We start from the raw sequence: 21,119 nt of genomic DNA on the forward strand, positions 1-21,119 counted from the left end.
CAACAAGCACGCATTCATTACAATTGACACGCTCAATTTCACCTAACCCTCTTCAAGAGAAGCAGGACACGTCACACTAAACGATGCATCTGAGTTTTTCTCCTCTTGCAATCAAACCTTGTATATAGCGACTCAGATACAGTGTATCCCGAATTTAGTAGACATATGCTTCGTTTAATTTCCATGAAGGGTCATCTTCTGTTTTAGGATGTATAGACTGGAACCGCATGAATACTCTGCGATATAACGAGGACCAACTGCTGACACTGCCACAACCCATTTGCATATAGATCACATCCCATTGATCTTCACCTAGAGTCCATTGATCCTCAAAGTCATGGGGCGCATAGAAGTCACAATTTCGGGGGCGGTTGGGTGGTTGGATCTTTGTAAGATCCACTCCGATCACGAAAGCCTCGGGATATTTGTTAGCGACATCGACAGCCCATACTCTAGTGCCGCAGCCAAGATCGAGCACGCGTGCATTGGAATGGTGAGGAGCGTATAGCAACCCATCGCCTATCCTGGCTTCAGTGATGGCTTTGTGTAGCAAATCAAGGCGATCCTGTTCTTGCTCATCGCACTGCGATATCCGTGGTATGTTCGTCCATTCTCTGTATGTGGCGGGTGTTGTTCAGGAAGACTTTTCTCGTGTCATGTTAGCAATCAGCAACCAAACTTTAAATAACAGTTTCGATAGGGGTTTATGCACATATAGTTGCAAGAGCGACTCAATATTTTATCCTCCATTATAGACGAGCTCCCTGTGGAGAATTCATGCACAATAAGGCGAGAAAGTGTGATGTTCAAGATCGTCTAGGATGATTTATCCGAAATAAGACCAATGAAACAGTAGGCTTATTATACGTATGGCGCATAACAGAGTGCGAGCTACCTTGACCTTGCATGTAACCACGTGAAAATAATAGACCGTGGGAAGTATCGGCATTTCGTTGGTTTAGTTACCGGAGATTATCATCCATTGGTCAGCAGTCCTTGATCTACTATGTAACTTATAGTTACTACGGAGTAAGTGTCGGTGACGGCGGAAAGACCATGGTTGTGCGTGGTTTTTGGATTCAAAAGCGTGGCCTTTCCTCGCTGCGTGTTGGTGCTTTAAATATTTCAGGCAGGCTATACCCAGTTTGTTCTAGGGCCAATTCTGCGGGTTAAAGCTATTGGGCGCTTTCATATACTCGGCGCAGAAAAAGCAACGAGAGAATCGGCAAATAGAACTGATCTTTCTGATTATCGAAATACGATCTGCGTGATCAAAGGAGAGATCCCTGGGTAGCTGGGTTAAAGACGAAGAGGGCCAGAGGCGCGATGGAGGAAGATCCGGCCGTAACGACGCGCGTAGGACGCGTCGTAGTGCCGTCAACGAGAGCTCGAGAAGCTCTGGAAGGTGCTGACAGCACCGATGCCACCACTGCAACTAGGAGGACAACGTCAAAAGTGAAGCCAACTGCAGTGAGGAAGGCTGCTAATCAGATTGAGGAGAGACAGTGCGCTCAGGACGAAAACCAAATGATACTTAGAAAGATGTGTCAGTACTTGGAGGGCATCTATCGGGAGGTCAAAATTTTGAAAGAAACGCTTAGTAAATAGGAAAAAACTATCTAGGAACAAAACGACATGATCAAGAGACTACAGGCCTAAATAGAAGTAATCTAAAGCTAAGCTGCAGAAGACTGCAAGCAACTCCGGGAGCAGCTAGATACCATCGCGAAAGCGTCAGTTAACACAGCTCTTATGCAGACTAAATTATAGCCATCATTCGCAGACATAATCAATAGTTAATCTGTTCACCAGCAGGGTATACGCCTAGGCCCTCTCGGCCCTCCAGTGCCTCCTACAATAGCTAATATACTATTCTGTACAATTGACACGTCTCATGTTAGAGAAGAAGACAAAGCCAAGGCGCAGATAGCTAATGTTAGACAAATGATCAAAAAGGAGATACAGGGAAATGAAGGAATGGAGACCTAGCGCTGTGCAGTAGTAATTAAGGATCTAAAGAATGCTGACCGAGTTAAAATTATTTGTAGATGAGAGAATGAGATCCTACGTGTCAAAGAGGCTGCCTAAAATTAAATATACCAGGATGGAGGGTGTTACGAGACTAGCTCTACCCAGTTAAAATCAATAATGCTAACCAGACAGCAATCCTGAATATAGATGGTAATATCCTACCAGGAACAGCTAAAGTCCTAGGAAAAGAGAATAACATCGACATTACCAAGATCACCTGGCTTAATAAGAGGGACTCTAATAAAGCATATAGATTTATAGTGGTATATATTACCAAAGAGATAGATGCCAAACGCCTGCTAGGAGACAACTACTTCGATATAGCAGGAGAATCTGCATACACTCGAGCCTTTGAACCACATATAGGACTATTCCAATGCTATAACTACTAAGAGATAGGATATAAGGCTTTTTCATGCAAAAAAACTCAGATATGTGGTAAATGTATAAAGGAGGGACACTATCACAGTACTTGCTAGGCCCTAGTCCTAAAATGCATTCCTTGTGGAGGACCTCATAAGTCATTTAGTAGAAACTGTCGAGTTCGCCTCTTATAGTCTGATGCATAAATCACTTTATATCCTATAACTGAATGTTGGTAAAAAGACACAGTACAATAAAGCCTAATAAATGATAATTAAATTAGAGACTATAGAGTAGTGGTAGTATCTAAACTATACACATAGGTAATTAAAAATACTATGGTGACAAGCCTGATGGAATACTGCTACTGGACAAAGATGATACCTATAGAGAGACATGATGGAAGATAGCTGATTAGGAGTATGCTTTGGGTTTGGAGTGATATCAAAGCTGAACAGATTCTAGTAGCATCTCCAGATCTAATAGCTATGATACTACAACTCCCAGACCAGACAGTGCTAGTAGTGTTAGTCTATGTAGAGGGAAACAGTGAGGAAGTATTGACATCCGCTATTAGATTGCTACGCAGCCTAGTAGCGGATATCCAGGGTAGGGGAGGAATATGGATAGATGTGTTGATAATAGGAGACTTCAATAGGCATAACCAACTCTGGGGAGGAGATGAGATATCTTCTGCAAGACAGAGAGAGGCCGATAATCTGATTAACTATATGAGCGAAAACTCTCTACACAGCCTCCTACCTAGAGGCACAAAAATATGGCAATTAGGGGATAGAGAGATAATAATCGACTTAGTTCTAGCATTAATAGAGCTAGCAGAAGAGATGATACAGTGTAGTATACACTATATAAATCATGGATCAGATTATCAAGTAATTGAGACGGAGTTTGATATATCAGTTCTAGATCGACCAGTCAATGAGAGGCTACTCTTGAAAAATGCGCCTTAGGTTAAGATCAGATTCAGAGTCGCCAGCAATCTATAGGCGGTTCCTCTAGGCGGCTCTGTACAAGAGCAGACAGACCATCTCATAACAGTGGTTACGAAAGCAGTCCTGGAGCTAACACCAAAAGCAAAGCCCTCACTATATACTAAGCGATGGTAGATAATAGATCTAACACAACTTTACCATATATATAACTACTGGAGAAATCAGGCTAGATCTCAACACAGAAAAGGAAACGCAAATCTAGAGCTTAAACAATAGGCTAAAAATACAGCAAAAGAATACCATGATGCAATCCAGAAATAGAAGAAGGCACACTGGGAAGACTTCCTTGCTAATAATGCTAATATATGGCAGGTAACTAAGTATCTAAAGCCTAGTAGGAGCTCATTTAGCAATAAAATACCACCATTAATGTGATTAGATAGGTCTACTTAAAAATTAGATTAGTTGAGTAGAGCCACATTCATGGTCAAAGAAGAGTTAGTTAAACCAAAAGAGTATGCTAAGATTCTTAGGGTAGTTATGGACTCTCAACTACACTATAAACAATATATTGCTCAAGCAGCAACAAGAGGGCTAAAGGCCGCCATGGTACTAAGAAGGCTGAAGGCACTCTCCCCACAGATTGCAAGGCAACTATTTATAGCAATAGTGGCATCTACAATAGACTATATCTCCAGTGTGTGGATACATGCCTGCAAGACATATGGAACACAGTATCTAAATAGAGTGCAGAAGATAGGGGGTATAGTAGTTATAGGAGCCTTTCAGACAGTTACGACGGCAGTTGTAGAAGCTGAAGCAAACATTCGCTCATTTAGAGAGCGACACATAGAGAAAGTAACAAAACTGTGAACTAATATCTATGCACTCCCTAGAACAAATCCCCTAAGGAAGCTAAGGGTCACATTAACTTGGAGATTTTTCTCTCCACCATAGAGTATAGCGTAAACACTAGGAAGAGATGCAATAGAAGGTATAGAAACCATCAACACATATACGGTGTTATCTTGGACAGATTGACTGCATATGAGAGGTGAATGGGATAGAGAGAAAGCTATTGAAATTACCAACAGTGCAGAAGGGATTCTTATTGCTACTAGCTTATCCACTAAGAGTAACATAGTAGGCATGGGAGGAAGCATTAAGGATATCTAGGTAATGTAGATGATGTACTGACTAGCTACACTATAACACTATTAAGTTGAACAGAACAGAATCCATACATAGCTGAGTTAGAAGCAATAGCTATAGGATTAAAATATATTCTGCCATGGGTCTTCAATAGGTAAGTGATCATCCTCAGTAGCAATCGATCAGCATTAGATGCTATTGAACAACTGTGTCAATAGTCTAGCCAAAGAGTGATTCAACAGATATAATGGTCTAGCTTCTTCGGGGAAGGGAAAATGTGATCAGCCTACTTTGGGTCCTAGTATATACTGATTCTACATTAAGATTGAAGGCAAAAATAGCCGCTCAAAGATTAACGAGAGAAGAATATGAACTAGAAAAGCAATCGTACCAGGCTAAACCTACCGCAGTGAGACTTGCTATTGCTAAACAACGGCATAAGAGAGCCCTTCCAGATGGAGTAGGTAAATACTTAAAGACTATTGACTCAGCGTTGCTAGGAAAGCACACCAATAGCCTATACGATGGGCTAAAGCAGAAAGAAGCTGTGGTTCTGGCGTAACTCCGGACAGGAATGACTAGGCTTAACAGCTACCTGAATAAGATAGGAGCCGTAGAGTCAGACCTCTGCGCCTGTGGCCAGGCAAGCGAGACTATAGAGCACTTTCTATTTCGCTGCACAAAGTGGGTAGGAATAAGAGAAGGTATGCTACAGTGTACAGAAATAAGAAGAGGGAGTCTATCTTTCTACCTTGGAGGAAAGGCATGATCTGATCCTAAGCGATGGCAACTAGATATTAAAGTGGTACAAACGACAATTAGATATACAATATTAATAGGAAGACTTAACACAGAGTAGGAATAGGAACCAAGTCAATCACAGCAAAGCCAGCACTAACTAATTACTCCCATCCTCACATACAATAGATACCGCTGCAGCCACCAAGGATAGGACACTACACACTTGAAGAAGACAGCCTTTAAGCCAGTCTATCAATTCTTTTTAGCACAGAAGATGTTAGGAACCACAGGCCAAGGAGGCCTTAACTCCAGATACCAAGATAAATATGTTGAAGCAGGAAAAGCAGGGGCTTGTAGGAGGAGAGGTCGGAAACACATGAATTGTATATATTTAGAGCACTAGTGCCTTACCGTCCTTCACCGCCTGATACCCGTTATCACCTGATGCCCGATTTTGCTTCAAAACACGAAAAATCGCGTCTATCTCAAAGCGCGATAAATCAACCAATATGGATAAATACGAGCTTGCACTTGAAGCTTTACATTCCTTAAAGCCAAGAGAAAAGCGTAATGTTGCTTTGATTGCAAGAACATTCGTGTTGATCCCTCAAATCTTAGAAAACCTTTTCGCAAGGTTATGGGCCCAAAAGAAGCACAATACAACAATCAACGACTATTGAACGAAGGTCAATCTCAAGCACTTATAAGATGGATAAACCATCTTACCGAAAAAGGCCTACCACTTACGAATTCGATGCTGGCAAATTTTGCAAGAGATATATGTGGTAGAAAGCCTGGAAAGAACTGGGCTATTCGCTGGTTAAGGTCTCATTCGGACCAGGTTATTTCTCGCTATTCCATGGGCCTCGACATGGACAGGAAAAATGCAGATAAAGCATGGAAATACGCGTTATATTTTGAGCTTCTTGGTCGGAAAATTGAGCAATATAATCTTGCTCCAGAACAAATCTATAACATGGATGAAAAAGGCTTTATGCTTGGGATAATGACAAAAGAGAAGAGAATCTTTTCTCGGCGCAAATATAAGAAAGGAGGCCACAAACAGTTTCTTCAGGATGGAAATCGAGAATGGATAACTACAATTGCTTGCATTTGTGCCAATGGAAAAGCTATATCGCCTAGTTTAATCTATATGGCAAAATCAGGCAATATCCAGGATTCATTGCTTCAAGACTTCAATCCTAAAGAACAAAGATGCTTTTTTGCAGTTTCAGAGTCAGGATGGACCAATAACGAGATTGGATATCAATGACTAGTTGATATTTTTAATAAAGAAACAAAATCTCAAGCAAGCAGGGGGTGGGGCCTCTTAATCCTTGATGGCCATGGCTCTCACGTCAACATGCGATTTATTGAATACTGTGACAGGAATAGGATATTATTGGCAATATTTCCAGCTCATGCAACCCATACTTTACAGCCTCTTGACGTCGCTTTATTTTCACCTATTTCCAAGGCTTATTTGGAAGAATTGAAGCAATTTTTGAATAACTATCAAGGATTAACACGACTTACTAAACGTGACTTTTTCGGCTTTTCTGGGCAGCTTGGATATCATCTTTCACATTCAACAATGTCAAATCCGCCTTTAAAAATACAGGGTTATATCCTTTCAATCCTGAGTACGTTATACAGCGTTTTACCAAAAGTCCTCAATCCCGGCCCTCATCAAGTAGATCTACAGCTTCAATTATCCAACCAGAGGATTGGAGACGTCTTTCAAGGATTGTGAAGGAAGCTGTTAACGATGTTTATGATAAAAAGTCAAAAAAGTTGAGCAATGAGGTGCATCGTATTCAAGCTGAGAACGCCTTGCTTAAAGCACAAGTTGAAGGCTTACAAAGGACTGTTGTCAATCTCAAAAAGCGCCAGAACAAGAAAAAGCCATTATTATTGGATTTACATTCGGAAAAAGAAGGTGGTGCTATCTTTTTTAGCCCTTCCAAGGTTCAACAAGCTCGAGATCTACAACTTCAAAAAGACAAGAATACCGCACAAGAACAAGCCCGTAAAGATGATAAAAAGCTTCAACAAAAGCTTGCAAGGGAAGCCCAAAAGTTGGAAAGGATTGAAAAGGCTCAAATCCGGCAAACAAAGCGAGAACAGCGCCAACAAGAGGCTGCGGAAAAGGAACGTCAAAAGGAGGAGCAAAAATTAGCTAAGTTAGCTGATTTACAGCTTCAAAAAGATGTCCTCACTACTCCCAAGCCCTGTACAAATCAAAGGAACCCAAATTCGAAGCAATCCAAGCCGAAAATCAGTAATGAGGCCAAAGAAGAGGTTATTGAGGAGGTTATTGCTACAAATCGTAGGGGGCGGCAGATTCGGCTTCCTGTACGCTATCGCTAGATAAAATTGACACTGTTAGATTTCCTGTATCTTATTTACTAATACACTACAAAATATTATATTTTATTATTATATGGTGTTGTAAATTTTCAAAATATTTCCAAAATCGGGCATCAGGTAGTAACGGGTATCAGGCGGTGAAGGACGGTATAGGGTTAGTCCCTCCGGGCGTAATAAATCATCATCATCATCATCAACTCGGCGCATAACCAGATGAGTAGACAAACATATAAAGCCGGGATGTAGGCTCGTAGATCTACGATTTGATATCACTTTGTTTATAGAAAGACGTACAATAGTGAAAGTTCTCCTGTATTCTATCTCCTGGAACGTTTTCAAGTGTGCTATTTCATCAACATGTCTCAAGCCAAGAAGATGTCCGAGGATATCGAATTCAGCAGCTGTAACAATCAACATGCTTGTCCAATCTCTTAGGGATTAGGTTTGGTTTGATACGAGGACAGACTCAACGGAGAGTGGCAAAAGTGTGGATACTTCAGCTGGTCATGGTCAAATGTTCAGCTGGCTATGGATAACTTTCAGCTGGCTGTGGACAATGATGTTTGCCACGAAGCAACATCAATGTCTCTTATATAGAATGCATGCTGCGGAAGCAGGAGAGATAGGTTTCAGTACATTGACATTCCATACCCTACCTTGTGTGCTTGCCTTCAGTGATCCCTCTCGAACGTATTTATACATATCCCTCGTAACGTTGTTACAGCAGCCTGATAGTAAAACAAAAGGTGATTTCAAGGATACCACAAAGAATCACATCCTCCATGTGAAGCGAAATTTTCAAAAGTATTGTCCTTCCTCTTTCTGAGGTGGCCTTTGCTGATTCAATGTTCATTCCAGATTTTCGTCTAATTTGAAGCCGCCAAACTACGAATACTGGATCAAGAATGTCACGCTCAGGCTAATTGAAGGCTTCTTGCGCTGGTATCTCAATACCCATAATGTGAAGTATCAGTCTGGATACTTGGTCTTCGCCCGATACTTCAGGATCTTCTGGTGCGAAGAGATGGACAGTCTCTTCCCTTACGACCTCAGACGCAGGATGACAAGGGCATGTTACTACCCATCAGTCATCAAATCTAGAAGCTAACTTACTTAGCTGGTATGCACAACGCTTACTGATGAGTACGAACTTGATATGGGGGCAAAGACGCAGCCGCCTATTAATATTGACGATCTCCTGTACAAAACGTATCATATCATGGCACACACAAAGGTGCATTTCGCGACTGTTCGGTGTCGACATCAGCACAGTTGCCTCAGGAAGATGATGTCGTCGACATCCGCACGGCCCGGAACATTAGTTGAGTCTCCCGGTTACATGAGGAGTAACGACTTTTTAAAATGGAAGGATATCGAGCTTTACATGGTGAAGCACCCAGAAAATCCAGCATGTCAGACTCTGCTTATGAGGGTTCGGCACCGGCTTAACAAAGGCAAAAGAAACAAAGGTGTGGCGTAAGTGTCCTACCCTCTTCTCATGTACTTTGCTAACCCTAACAAGCCCAGTTTTCACTTATACTGAAAGGAATGACAACTTAGGTCTATGTGTCATTCAAGACATATTAGAATTTGCCATTCGCGATGGTGCATTTGCTAGTGAATATATTCAAAAGCCGAGGGATATCTGGCGCTACACCGATGTACCGAACGACCGACTCAGCACTCCTATTCATTTTAAGGAGGAAGTCCAAGAGATTCCAGTATTCCGCCGCGCAGTGAAAGTTCCGGAAGGAAGGTGGATCACTCATCCCACACGCGCCTTAACGTACAAAAAGGCCCAGGAAGACGAAATTGCGACGAGCAGGTCAGACGGGTCCAAGGAACTCGGTTCTTTATATAAGTATCGCAAAGGGGCTGCTGCGAAACTTAGTAGGTCTTTCAAGGAAGAAAAATCATACAGGTATTAATGTCTGTGAAGGGCACCTAGATGAGCACACCAGAAATATTATCATGGGTCATAGCCGGAGTCACACGTTCGCATACTATGTTCAGGTCCAGGACGATACCCAATCCGCCTTCATGGGTACCCCTAATAGAGATGCTTTGATTAAGCTGGCAACAAACTCAAGTTTGACCCGAGATGCGTCTGTGCCGCAACGTTTGAGCGATGAGAAGAAAGAAGAAATCGAGCAACTCACTGAGCTCAGTGATCTAAAGCGCAAGCGTGATCAACTCCGCCGCCATTTGATTGCACAATATCAACGGCTGCACAGGGCTCGAGGGACTGCTCTATACTCTGAATTTGAAAGAGCACAGAAACGGGTAAGAGCAGAAAGGAAGAAGCTACATAAAATAGCCAAAGATGAGCAGTATGGAAATTTCTTCAAGCATGTCGGAAACCGCATCGTCGAGGGAAACTACCAGGGGAAACCGCTTACCTTCGAGCCCGACGAGAAAAGCTCTCGCTGACCTTGAGTTCAAGAATCGGGACGTGGATAAGATCAGTGACACTGAGCTGCTTGAGGATCGTATCCGATCTCTTGAGATGCGGCTGGCTCTCTATGACTTGGAGGTACCCAAAGAACTGCAGAAACAGATCAATTTCCGTGAACCTTCACCCGAAATGGCAAGCTGCCCGGAAATATCGGATACCCTCCCACTTGAGAGCAAAAGTGGGCTTGAGTGCCCGGTATGCCTAGGTCGTCCTGGCCTGCATCCTCGCGCAAGACGATACACCTACGCCCGTAAAGATACGTTGCAGAGGCACTTCGAAACGCATAATCTGAAACAAAAATTTCCAAAGGGGCGTCTGTGTGACTATCCTGGTTGCGAGGAGCTCTTCTACACCCTTTCCAAGTATAAACTTCATTTGCATACGGTACACAAGATTACTCTATAGGATTCCATCATGACGAAACATGTATGTAGTGTCGAAGCGCAGAGTGCTGGGGAATGGTCTTGTGTTTGACGTAGGCACTTCTAGCTTGATCAGCCGTTGGATTTGCAATATATGTTCAGAGTTGTATTAAACAGAGAGGCAGAACTTCTGGGAATGAACATTTTAACCCTACTTCATATACACGCTAGACCCTAAACAGTCATACATCCCCACAACCCATGAGCGACTGATGATTAGATGGACGAAATGCGAAGGACGGAATTGACTGACTCCAACAGGCCTTGACCTAAATTGCTATCGTGCATGATACCTTACCTATGCATATCGGCTTTCCGCGCTTTCCGAAGGCTTATCTGCTGGCAACCCTACGGAGTCGCATCAGCGAAAGTCCGGAGACTAAACGTCTAGAAAGATGTTCGGACGCCGAGGTGTCCAGACGTTAAAGCGTCCAGACACCAGGAGAGTCCGGACACTAAAGTGTTTAGACACCAGATGGTGTTTAGACGCCGAAGTGCGGCACAGTATGGACCGGAATTGGCCCAGGGGAGTCCGAAGTGCCCACGGTTCCAACATCCTGCATGCAATTACGTGCCGATTGGACAATGATAACTGCTTGCGAGGCAGGCAACAATCTCCCTGGCCGCCCGAGATCCTGCAGGCAGTCATGTGCCGATTAGACGACAGAGACCGGACAGTGGTGTCCAAAATAGAAGCTCTATTGTGGAAACATGATGATTTCGTTTCTCATTTCTTCAATTTGCGTGCTGATGCTGCCTCAGGGTTGTGCAAAATTTGGGCCCAAAGAAGTATCCATGAGACATTCGCCTGCTATGTACGCGATGGAAAAGTATATTTTGAGACATCAGATGGGCGAAAATCAATGCCTTTATCCGAAAAAGAAGCCCAGCTGCTCATGCATATGTTATTGGCTGCCACCGTCAACAGCCCGATATATCGGTTGGTTTATGGGTGTGGGAATCCCTTTTAAGTCATCGAGAAACTCATTGAATTCCATTCAGTTTTAATTTTCTATTATCTTTATTAAAGAAGGGCCTGAAAGCAAGTAAATTTAAACCATCTTGCTACCCTTGCATTAACAATTCCTGGCGACGTCGACGAACTTGAGATTGATGACTTTTGTATACATCTTTTCGATTGCCAGGCCAGAGTCCCAGCAATGTCCTTCAGCTTTGCTCCCTTCTACCCAGAGTATCAATACACCATTCTTGGAAGGTATCAATTCCCCGGCCAGCGTTGCACCGGTCGCTTTCACGAAGGCATAAGCAGAATGCTACTGGCCGGAAACGAGCATGGATGGCATGCAACCTTCCTATTCGCCCTACTCATTGAAGTCACAGGTTTACGAAGGAGGTTACCCCGCTTAGTGGCTGTATATAACAGCTTACTCCTGAAACTGTGGTCCTCTCACAATAACCGTCCCTGCCTTGTTCTGCCATCACTCAGTGTCTTTGCGAAATCATGTAGGCTATCTCCTCGTGTTACTTGATCATTCTAATATAACTAGGACAAATTCAACCTCAGCCGACCACGAAGCTCCCATCATTATAGCGGTGATGGGAGTCACTGGTACAGGGAAAAGCACCTTCATCGAAAAGGTGACCGGCCTCTCCACTGGTGTCGGCCACGGGATCGAATCCGAAACCTCCAAAGTCATGATCTACAAGACCACGATGGGCGGAAAAGAGGTCTGGTTTTTGGATACTCCGGGTTTCGACGACACGTACCTCCGCGATACAGAGGTCCTAGAGGAGATCACAAACGCACTGGCAGAGCAACGACTGCAGCGCCGTAAGGTGAACGGGGTGGTGTATCTGCACAGCATCCTGGAGAACCGGATGCGAGGAAGCGCCCTGAAGAACCTTCGGATGATGCTGGAACTTGCAGGGAAGGACGGCCGGCTGCGAAACGTGGCCCTGGTGACGACGATGTGGGACCGGCTGGCGTCTAAAAACGAAGGAGTAAAGACCGAACAAATGTTCAAGGCTAAATTCTGGAATGAGATGATTTCCTTTGGGGCTTCCGTGGGACGGATCGAGGATCACACCGATAGGAAGGAATATCTGCACATCGTGGAGCAGATTATGAAGAATAACGGGGTTATACTGCAGATCCAGGAAGAGACGGTCGATCAGCAGTTGCCCCTGGGAGAGACCTCCGCAGGCAAGGTGATCCTGGACTATGTCAATAAGCTGTCTAAAAAATGGGATCAAGAACTGGCCCAACTGAACGAGGACCTGCGCCAGGCCAGAGAGAAAGCGGATCAAGAGGCGAAGCTGATGCAGGAGCTTCTCCAGGAGGAAAAAAAAAAACTACAGGAAGAGATCGAGCTTGCCTCACAGGATCGTGCAAATTTACAGAAGACACTCTCCGATCTGGCCCAAGAGAATAAGCGTATGGCAGATTTACTCAATTTACTTAAGCTTGATAATGCTGAAGGCGATAGGAGAGAGAAGGAGAGAGATAAAAACAAGGCAGATAAAAATGCAGCACCAGTCGGTCCCAACATTGGTCAAAAAACACCGACTACGTCGTTCGCCCACGAGCTGTACCAGACTCTAGACAGGGAGAACTACAACACAGGCAGATTCAGCGATGTCACTTTCTTACCAGCAGACACAAACTCTCTGGTTACCGGAACCGACAGAGGATACCTCCAACGATGGGATATAATCACTGGCACTCCGCAGGAATCGGCTTCTATTCCTGACAGGATTGTCATGCTGGCGCCTGCACCAGACGGAAAGTCTGTTTGGTTTGTAGACGGCCGCTGCATGGTGTCGCGGTGGCTTCTCAGATCCAGCACAATGCCCATGTACGGAGTATCCACGGGGTTTCTAAAGAACTCCTATAATGTAGCAGTCTCGCCCGATGGCAAGCTACTCGTCGGGCAAGATCAGCTTTGGTATATTCCAACGGGCCGTCAGCTAGGAACCATGGAAGGTGGGCACTGGCCAGCTGCCTTCTCGCCAGATAGCAGTCTCGTCGCAGCAGGGTGTAAACCCCCCCGGGCCCCGCTCGCCATTTGGGACACAGCTACTTGCACACTCCAGAAGGAGATCACAGGCCATTCATCTTTTGTCACCGACGTGCAGTTCACGCCGGACGGCAAACTTGTTGTGTCCGCGTCCAATGATCACACGGTACGGCTGTGGGATTGGACTAACAACCGCATGCATTCCATCATTGCTGATTCGGCGCACCCGATTAATGCCCTTGCAATCGCACCTAATGGGAGACTTCTGGCGTATGCTTCTGCTAAAGCAGAGAAAGCCTGGATCTGGGACATTGCCTCCAGCTCCAGGCGGGCAGAAATCACGGGGTATTTAAGCTTTTTGGGTTCAAGAGGTATTGCCTTTTCACAGGACGGTCAGCTGCTGGCTGTGACGGTCATCGAACGCCCTCCAGGTGTTTCAAATTATGTTGCTGTCAAGATTTGGCGATTGAGCTACAATTGAAGATCAAGATGTCATAGCTTGTGTGTACACGTGACACGTGATGAATGTAAAGAATTCGGTGAATGGATCGTATAGACTCAGAGGAATACTATCATTCAGTAATAGTGATTAATGATCAGTTGCTTGTTAGTATTGATAAGGAGTTGATTCGATGCGTTGAATCTCTGTGTATTACTTGTCTTCCTAGTTACATACAACTCAGGGGTTGAGACTATAATTAGCCTCGGAATCACTGTTGGAACTAAACTACGCTATTCCTTTTTGGGAATAGGATTTAGAGAATCGTATGAATATTGATCAACAGGAAATTTCGAGAATCAGATTCTATACCGACTTCGCATATCAACACAAGATTGTGACAAGATTGATATTACAAATCAGCTTCACAACCTACATCTAGAAAGTTCGATTGAGCACAGATTGTGGTATTTAGTGATGTCATTTTCATTGAGAATGTGAGTATAAAAAGGATCAAGATTGTCAGATAGTGTGAAGTTTTAGATAGTGTGCACGAATATCAGAAAAATCCCTACTCTAAGAAACTTCTTTGGTTGGCCTAACCTAGTTAGAACTAGTACGGAAAAGTTCCAATAATCACTATCGGAACTTGCTTTGCACTAGCACAAAGTCAGTTAAGCTCAATACTCAAAGATGTCTTTATAGTGGGAAATATTGATATTGACCTAATTCTGCGCATTCTCCTCTATCTACATTTTGATGGGATTGTTGGACACTATTTATGCTTGAGAATCCCATATAGAAGATATCCAGACAATCTCAATAGAAGATTCTCGACACAGAGCTATAAAGTTGATTTGTAGATTCAATCTTGTGACTTCAATTCTCGAATTTTCCTTGTATCAATGTTGTAGGCTTTCCTTGATTAGGTTTAGCTTACCTAATCCTCGATACACCCCCCCAGGAATGGAAGCTTGAAGCTTTTATTCCTGCACTAGGTCTGCTATATCCACCAATCCCTGATGTTTTCTCCAATCCAGGAACTGCTGTCCATGTAGGACCTTAGTAAGGCTGTCTGCCACCATTCGCTTTGTATCAACCCATTTAATATGCAGTCGCTTCTTGGAGACTTCTTGTCGGAGCCAATGATGGTAAATATTAACGTGCTTGAGGTTCATATGAAACTATGGTTCTTCGCTAGTCAGCAGTGAAATAGTTTGTTTATTATCACATTGGATTGAGAGTTCTCTATCAGGCTTGAATCCAATAGACCTGAAGACTCGCTTCCAAACCAGTGTTGTTTTTAATTAGTCAATATGGATTCAATCAATATTGAACATTGTCAATACCCTACGGCGGACTAAATCCCGAATATTCCACTTAATTAAAAAATACCAAATCATCAAAACGCATACGTGCCTAATACGAGATACAGAAGAATAATTATATATGACCAAATAGCGATATTTAATTTCCACGCAACCTTAAATTTGATTTGGGTATTTCCGTATCTGGGTATCTAAACTAAAAACAAAAGCATCTTGGAATGAAGCAATCAAATGAAGCAATCAAGCTTTCCTGTTCTCAAATCTATATCCCGAACCAGTCATGATTCTTCGGAGTCTGTCCACTAGCTCCATGTCTTTAGCTTGAATAGTAACTCGATGGGCATGTACTGCGCAGAGGTTTGTCACTGATATATAATTAGTTCCGATACTCAACGTTAAGACAAAATGACTTACTTTCAAACTCCTTGACAAGAAATGCCTCAGCAGCTTCTTGAAGAGCTAAGATCGCCGATGACTGCCATCTCAGATCTGCAGTCAAAGAAATATCTTGTGCGATTTCTTGCACAAGTCTTTGAAATGGCGATTTGGTATTATGAGATCGGTAGATTTTTGGTATCGTCGGATTTCGCGTAGAGCTGTTGCTAAAAATGATATTAGTCAAATGAAGCAGTCAAATGAAGCAATCATAAATTTACTGCCCCATTTATAGTGAGGACACCTTCGTCTGGTAGTACCCTGAATAGGAACACGTCTCATAGGATGTTTGCTTCCTCCAGGTAGAGTCTTTGTTGCTTCTTTCTTGGCGATTTTTCTAGCTGACACTTTCGTTCTAGCCATTTTTATTGAAGCGATCTATTGTAGTGATCAGTAAGGTCTTCAATAGTGAAATAGAGGTTTAGTAAACAACTTACTTACTTTGACTTGCTATAATCAAGGGTTCAAATTGAGTGTTGGTGAGAGATGAGTTATGAAGCAATCTATTATAGCGATTAGTTATGTCTTAAATATTGATATAAGAGTTCTTAGCTTCAGTTAGTCACTTACCTTAAGTGAGAGGCAAGAACAAAGAGGTGAGGGTAATATAGGATAAGAGATTTGAGGCTAAAGTGAGATTAAGATGAGCGTATTAAGTTGAGGTTATGGCGAAGCTGAAGGTTGAAGTGAGGTAGGATTGAAATGAGAGATTGTTGATTGGAAAGAGTGAGGAAGTGAGCTTACGCGAGTTGAGATTCTAAAAAGAGGCTGGTACAAACAAAAAGATAGTAAGATCAATTTAGTATAAGATTTATATGAAGGTAACACCTATCTAGGTTTGTTTATATTTCCTAATTTAGTTTCTATATTGATCTTTGACCCACTGACTTGATTTCTCTTCCTAGAAAATATCTCTTACGATTAATCTTTTCCTTCTTAATAGCTCAAGATTAACAATGGACTCTTCTAATGGTAAGGAGCTAGAAGCCCTCTATCTTTTGAATTACTGATACTAATGAGGCAATAATTTGAAGTGATACCACGCCTACAAGGCCCTGCTCCAGGAGCTACAGCTGGTCAAAAGAGAAAGGCAGAGACCGAACTCTCAGATAACATACACACCGTTTGAGGACGTCAACGCAAACAAGCCCTCAAGCAGAAAGGATCCCTACATGTACAGCTTGAGCGTGAAAAGCGCAATGATAATCAAGCGTTTAACCGAGCAAAGCAGAAGCTTGTCAATACTCCAAATTATCAACAAGCTAGTAATGTTGATCAACAAAACATGGAAAAGCAACTCTATGAGGAAGTTCTACATGATCAGTATGATCTTTTCCCTTATTAATAGAGCGATATATTGAGGCAATATTACTAATTTTTATTTAGATATTTGAAGGGTCGAGGTGTTAAATGGTTTACGGAACGCCATGCACACGAATTAGATGTTTCCAATGACTGGGAAGACATCTTGGAGAAGGACAACTTGATAGGCGAGAATGATGACATTGAAAATTCTCCCAGTGCGATCTTCGAAAGCCAATCTCTTATAGAGATGGCTAAATCAAATTCAATGTATCCTGATCGTCTAGTCGCCACGAGCTCCAAATTACAGCCAATCTTTCTATCGCTTCTAAAGAAATACTTACCCAGCTATATCCACCAAAATGTGTTTCGCAACTGGGATAATGGGCGACATGTTATCAAGAAAAGAGGAGTCAAACCGGTCTTGTTTATTCGTTATGGCTACCAAGATCGCTTCAAAGAGGCAATTAGTCAGAATATGATTTAGACCTTCATTGAGTTTGGGAATCAAACTGGTGCTATGATATTTCGTTTTTGGAAAAGCTTCTGGTACATTGTTGCTAGAGAAGCCTTGAAAAAAGAAGCTTTGACTAGGAAAAAAGCCCCTCATCTTCCTCCTCATAAGTACTATTCAGCTCAGGAGATATCTATGTTTAAAGCATTCGTCTTGGCTGATTCTAGCAAATGGTACGATCTTCCTGGCCCAGTGGATTGGTGGTTGGATTCATATGACTTTGGGAGACATGGGTGGGACATTGATGTTGGCAAAATTCCTGGGTATAAAATGGCGTGCAAGTATTTCATTGAATACTCACCAGTCAATATTCTAAAGAATTTCCAAATTATGAGGTGGAACCCTGGTGAATTCTATCTATCAGTCTAGAGATGATCGCTTCATAGATTGCTTCATTCCTAAATACTCTTTTTGGTTTAGTAACTAGCTAACTCAATCAGGTTAGTTATTTGAGTTTTTTTAATAGAATGAGTTAGTTAATTGATTATGTGACTTTTTATATCTTAATAGCTATAGGCTGCCGTACTTACTAACTTTTCTACCCAAAATATATATTAAAACCTCTACATTTGATGATTTGAATCAGTTGCCATCATGCCTGTAGGACGCCCACCCAGTCAAATTGATCAATATAAACAGGAGATATCTACTAGCTTTCAGAATGGCCAGAGCATATCAAATATTACAAAGATGCTATCTGATGAATATCAGATCACTATTCATCCCGAGACAATTCGACGGCGTCTTAAACAATGGGGTGTTTCACGTACGAATCCTGGCCCTAGAGAGTTAGAGGATAAGATTAAGGAACTGTATTTCAAACAGGGTTTACGTAACAAGGAAATCATACGTGCGCTAGAAAGGGATGGTATAAAAATATCCCAATCCACCCTTACAACAATTCAGCTCCGGATTGGGCTTCAGCGACAGGTTATCAAGCTAGAAGATATTCAACATACAGATGATATTGTCAGGGAAGCAGTTCGGGAACAACTCAACAGTGGGCGTATTAAAGGCTATGGGCGAGGCTATCTCTACCAATTCTTTTGAATCTAGGGTTATAATATAGCTCGGTAAGTCTTTATTACAATATTTAAAGTATTTTCTAACAGTCTGATAGCGACCGACTATTTAGTATTGTTCAGGAACTCGATCCGGATGGGGTTCAGCATCGGAAAAATGATTTCTACTGGCGACGAGGTGAATATGTAGTTCCTAGCCCAAATTATATCTGGTCTATGGACGGCCATGATAAGTTGGCCTTTTGGGGAATTCAAATTTATGCTGCGATCGATGCTTTCTCTCAATATGTTACTTGGTGCTATGTTAAGATTAGCAACCGCACTTAAATCAGTGTATTGCGACAGTTTCTTGAAGTACTTCAAGAAATAAATATTCAGCCTCGCTATATACGCTCTGATAAAGAGGGCGAAACAGTTCTAGTTGCAGCTGCATATTATCTACTGCTAAAAGAGCAGTATGAGAATCTTCTTCTTCAAGACTGTTATCTATATGGTATAAGCACAGCAAACCAGCAAATAGAAGCTTGGTAGTCACAGCTTACAAAAAGCCTCCTTTTTATATTCTGGGTAAGATCTATGCTATCCAATTGCTATATAAGATTGCTTCATTATTGATACTGGGTAATAGGATTATTTCCTGAAACTCAGCAATGATGGATATTTCAAAAAACATAGCCTTGCAGATCGAATTACGATGTTAGCAATATATATGCCTATGGCTCGTGAAGAGATTGCTTCTTATATTAATATATGGAATATGCACGGAATCAGAAAGCAGTCTCATCACGTGAATAGTATTAACGGTCAACCCAATGTTTTATACTATCAACCAGCAGACAGTATACGAGATTATGGATCAAAGCCTAATCAAGCGGTATTGCAAAAATTAATTGATGAGCATAATTTTGGTAAACTATTTTCGTTCTCTCTAAAGTTATCTCCAATTCACCGAAACTAATCAAATAATCTATAGAACTCGATGAATATCTGCCGCTAGATACTTTGAATTGGTGTCAACAAAAGTTGCAATCAGGGGGTTTTGAAAGAATAAAACTAGATGACTTTAGTGAAAATGGAGAACCTACGCATTTTAATGCATATTTGTATCTCTGGGATCAAATTAATCTACATATAGCAACGCAATCAGAACCCCAGCTCAAGGAATGTGAGAAGCCGACCCAAGAGGAACTACAATTGCAACAGGATCTAAAAGAGGTTGCTACAGATTTAACAAATCAACCATGGTTCTCGAGGTAGTGGAGATGTATATATTGAAAATGAGGCAACTAAATGAAGCGATCTTTGAAGAATAGATATTAAACTGCGGAATATAAAATCTAGGTAAGATTTAAAAACAAAAGAGTCTAAACACTTTGTAATATAGAACTATAGGAGATGTTTCTTAGGGAATGACTTGCCATGCCGCCTCTGAGTGTTAGATGCTGGTCCATCCTGTGCTAAATTTGATAGCTTTGGTATATTAGCTTCCTCTGCTAGCTCTTCGAATAGATTGACTTCCTCCACTGGCTCTTCTAATAGATTAGCTTCCTCCGCTGGCTCTTCTGATAGATTGGCTTTCTCCACTGGGATATCTGATAGATTGGCTTCCCCCCCTAGCTCATGCTTAACTTTCAATTTTTTGTCCTGACCTTCTGCTAAACTTGATTTCTTCTTTGTCTATCTCAGTACCTTCTTAAAAAGACGGAATGCCTTACTGAGTTTTGCCTCATCATCATCATTAGGTGTTGCTTCTTCATCACTACTAGAGATACTGATTATCTTATAATCAACTCAAGTATGTGTAGTTCCAAGTGGTTCCTTCTCTTTCTTGATGATGGGATCAGCGCTAGTTTCATATTGTGTTTGGATCTTCTTTGGCTTAGACACTAGAAATAAAGAAGCCGATGAAGCACATCTTCATTTTAATGCATCAGATTGAGAATCGAAATCGAGTGAAGTGAAAATATGGTCGGTATTATCGGTATAATAGTTGATATCATTATCTGGGATGTTATCACTGATGTTGACTGTACACTCTCCATCACTTTGTGATTCAGGATATTTTCCAAAACAAATATGCAATTTGTACTGGGGACCGCTGGCTTCTCGTTTCTTCCTTGTGTCTATCTCTAGATTTAGAAGTATATTGTTGAATCCTTCTCGAAGTACTGTATCTGATAAGAATTCTGTCTTTTTTTCGGATGCTGTCAATGCAAGTCGAGCAGTATACTGAAATTTGGATTGGACTAGTTGGCGTAGCTCCCTACATCCAGGTTTGAGCTCGTGGACCAATTAATTAATAGTATTGATTATAAAGACATCGGATTCAGATAATAAGATAGTGAAGTTATCTGAACAGCAGTGTTAGTAAATAAGATAGTTATCCATTACCCTGCCATTAACATACCAACATTTAGCCATTTACCATTGAACCAAAGGGCTTCGCCATTCTGGGGCTTCCAAAGAGTAACAAACAGACTATATGATGATAGTAGCTTTGTCAAGTTTTCCTTTTCTGCTGATGGAAGCGATGATCCAATATTGTTTCGTCCAGGCAAGAACTTCTTTGCAGTTACAATGGCTTTCTGTCGGAGTTCTCGGCTTTTAGAAGCAG

General features: G+C 42.0%; 9 protein-coding genes across 9 annotated transcripts, besides 5 other annotated features; 7 read left to right on the forward strand and 2 right to left on the reverse strand.

Moving 5' to 3' along the window:
- Positions 1 to 154: 154 nt before the first annotated feature.
- Positions 155 to 750, reverse strand: TSTA_101860 (uncharacterized protein; the record flags this gene model as incomplete). Its single annotated transcript, XM_002486143.1, has 2 exons — positions 155 to 614; positions 713 to 750. The coding sequence occupies 2 exons, from the start codon at positions 748 to 750 to the stop codon at positions 155 to 157; spliced, it is 498 nt and encodes a 165-aa protein (XP_002486188.1).
- Positions 751 to 1,326: 576 nt separating this feature from the next.
- On the forward strand, positions 1,327 to 1,989 carry TSTA_101870 (uncharacterized protein; the record flags this gene model as incomplete). The annotated part of the gene is made up of 3 exons (XM_002486144.1): positions 1,327 to 1,600; positions 1,624 to 1,733; positions 1,813 to 1,989. The coding sequence occupies 3 exons, from the start codon at positions 1,327 to 1,329 to the stop codon at positions 1,987 to 1,989; spliced, it is 561 nt and encodes a 186-aa protein (XP_002486189.1).
- Positions 1,990 to 2,792: 803 nt separating this feature from the next.
- Positions 2,793 to 3,776: a mobile genetic element.
- On the forward strand, positions 2,872 to 3,329 carry TSTA_101880 (uncharacterized protein; the record flags this gene model as incomplete). Its single annotated transcript, XM_002486145.1, has 1 exon — positions 2,872 to 3,329. A coding segment is annotated over one exon (458 nt), but the record flags the coding sequence as incomplete, so codon positions are not given.
- Positions 3,777 to 3,848: 72 nt separating the features above from the next.
- Positions 3,849 to 4,262: a mobile genetic element.
- Positions 4,263 to 5,838: 1,576 nt separating this feature from the next.
- Positions 5,839 to 6,792: a mobile genetic element.
- TSTA_101890 (uncharacterized protein) lies at positions 5,878 to 7,610 on the forward strand (the record flags this gene model as incomplete). The annotated part of the gene is made up of 2 exons (XM_002486146.1): positions 5,878 to 6,149; positions 6,986 to 7,610. The coding sequence occupies 2 exons, from the start codon at positions 5,878 to 5,880 to the stop codon at positions 7,608 to 7,610; spliced, it is 897 nt and encodes a 298-aa protein (XP_002486191.1).
- Positions 7,611 to 7,660: 50 nt separating this feature from the next.
- Positions 7,661 to 7,685: a sequence feature (AT_rich).
- A 282-nt stretch (positions 7,686 to 7,967) lies between these two features.
- TSTA_101900 (FluG domain protein) lies at positions 7,968 to 10,490 on the forward strand (the record flags this gene model as incomplete). Its single annotated transcript, XM_002486147.1, has 8 exons — positions 7,968 to 8,013; positions 8,046 to 8,052; positions 8,075 to 8,194; positions 8,469 to 8,697; positions 8,728 to 9,086; positions 9,133 to 9,500; positions 9,532 to 9,893; positions 9,928 to 10,490. The coding sequence occupies 8 exons, from the start codon at positions 7,968 to 7,970 to the stop codon at positions 10,468 to 10,470; spliced, it is 2,034 nt and encodes a 677-aa protein (XP_002486192.1). The 3' UTR covers positions 10,471 to 10,490.
- A 1,157-nt stretch (positions 10,491 to 11,647) lies between these two features.
- Positions 11,648 to 14,006, forward strand: TSTA_101910 (transcription initiation factor tfiid, putative; the record flags this gene model as incomplete). Its single annotated transcript, XM_002486148.1, has 2 exons — positions 11,648 to 11,841; positions 11,996 to 14,006. 2 exons carry the CDS (start codon positions 11,648 to 11,650, stop codon positions 13,944 to 13,946), a joined length of 2,145 nt encoding a protein of 714 aa, XP_002486193.1. The 3' UTR covers positions 13,947 to 14,006.
- Positions 14,007 to 14,887: 881 nt separating this feature from the next.
- TSTA_101920 (centromeric histone H3 htr12, putative) lies at positions 14,888 to 16,030 on the reverse strand (the record flags this gene model as incomplete). Its single annotated transcript, XM_002486149.1, has 5 exons — positions 14,888 to 15,088; positions 15,136 to 15,176; positions 15,508 to 15,597; positions 15,647 to 15,834; positions 15,912 to 16,030. 5 exons carry the CDS (start codon positions 16,028 to 16,030, stop codon positions 14,888 to 14,890), a joined length of 639 nt encoding a protein of 212 aa, XP_002486194.1.
- Positions 14,909 to 15,190: a mobile genetic element.
- Positions 16,031 to 16,952: 922 nt separating the features above from the next.
- Positions 16,953 to 17,456, forward strand: TSTA_101930 (uncharacterized protein; the record flags this gene model as incomplete). Its single annotated transcript, XM_002486150.1, has 2 exons — positions 16,953 to 16,990; positions 17,054 to 17,456. 2 exons carry the CDS (start codon positions 16,953 to 16,955, stop codon positions 17,454 to 17,456), a joined length of 441 nt encoding a protein of 146 aa, XP_002486195.1.
- A 621-nt stretch (positions 17,457 to 18,077) lies between these two features.
- On the forward strand, positions 18,078 to 18,832 carry TSTA_101940 (uncharacterized protein; the record flags this gene model as incomplete). Its single annotated transcript, XM_002486151.1, has 2 exons — positions 18,078 to 18,464; positions 18,629 to 18,832. 2 exons carry the CDS (start codon positions 18,078 to 18,080, stop codon positions 18,830 to 18,832), a joined length of 591 nt encoding a protein of 196 aa, XP_002486196.1.
- Between the last annotated feature and the right edge of the window lie 2,287 nt (positions 18,833 to 21,119).

The sequence above is a fragment of the Talaromyces stipitatus genome, genomic scaffold (genome assembly GCF_000003125.1).
Source record: "Talaromyces stipitatus ATCC 10500 scf_1105507295511 genomic scaffold, whole genome shotgun sequence".
NCBI classification, from domain to species: domain Eukaryota; kingdom Fungi; phylum Ascomycota; class Eurotiomycetes; order Eurotiales; family Trichocomaceae; genus Talaromyces; species Talaromyces stipitatus.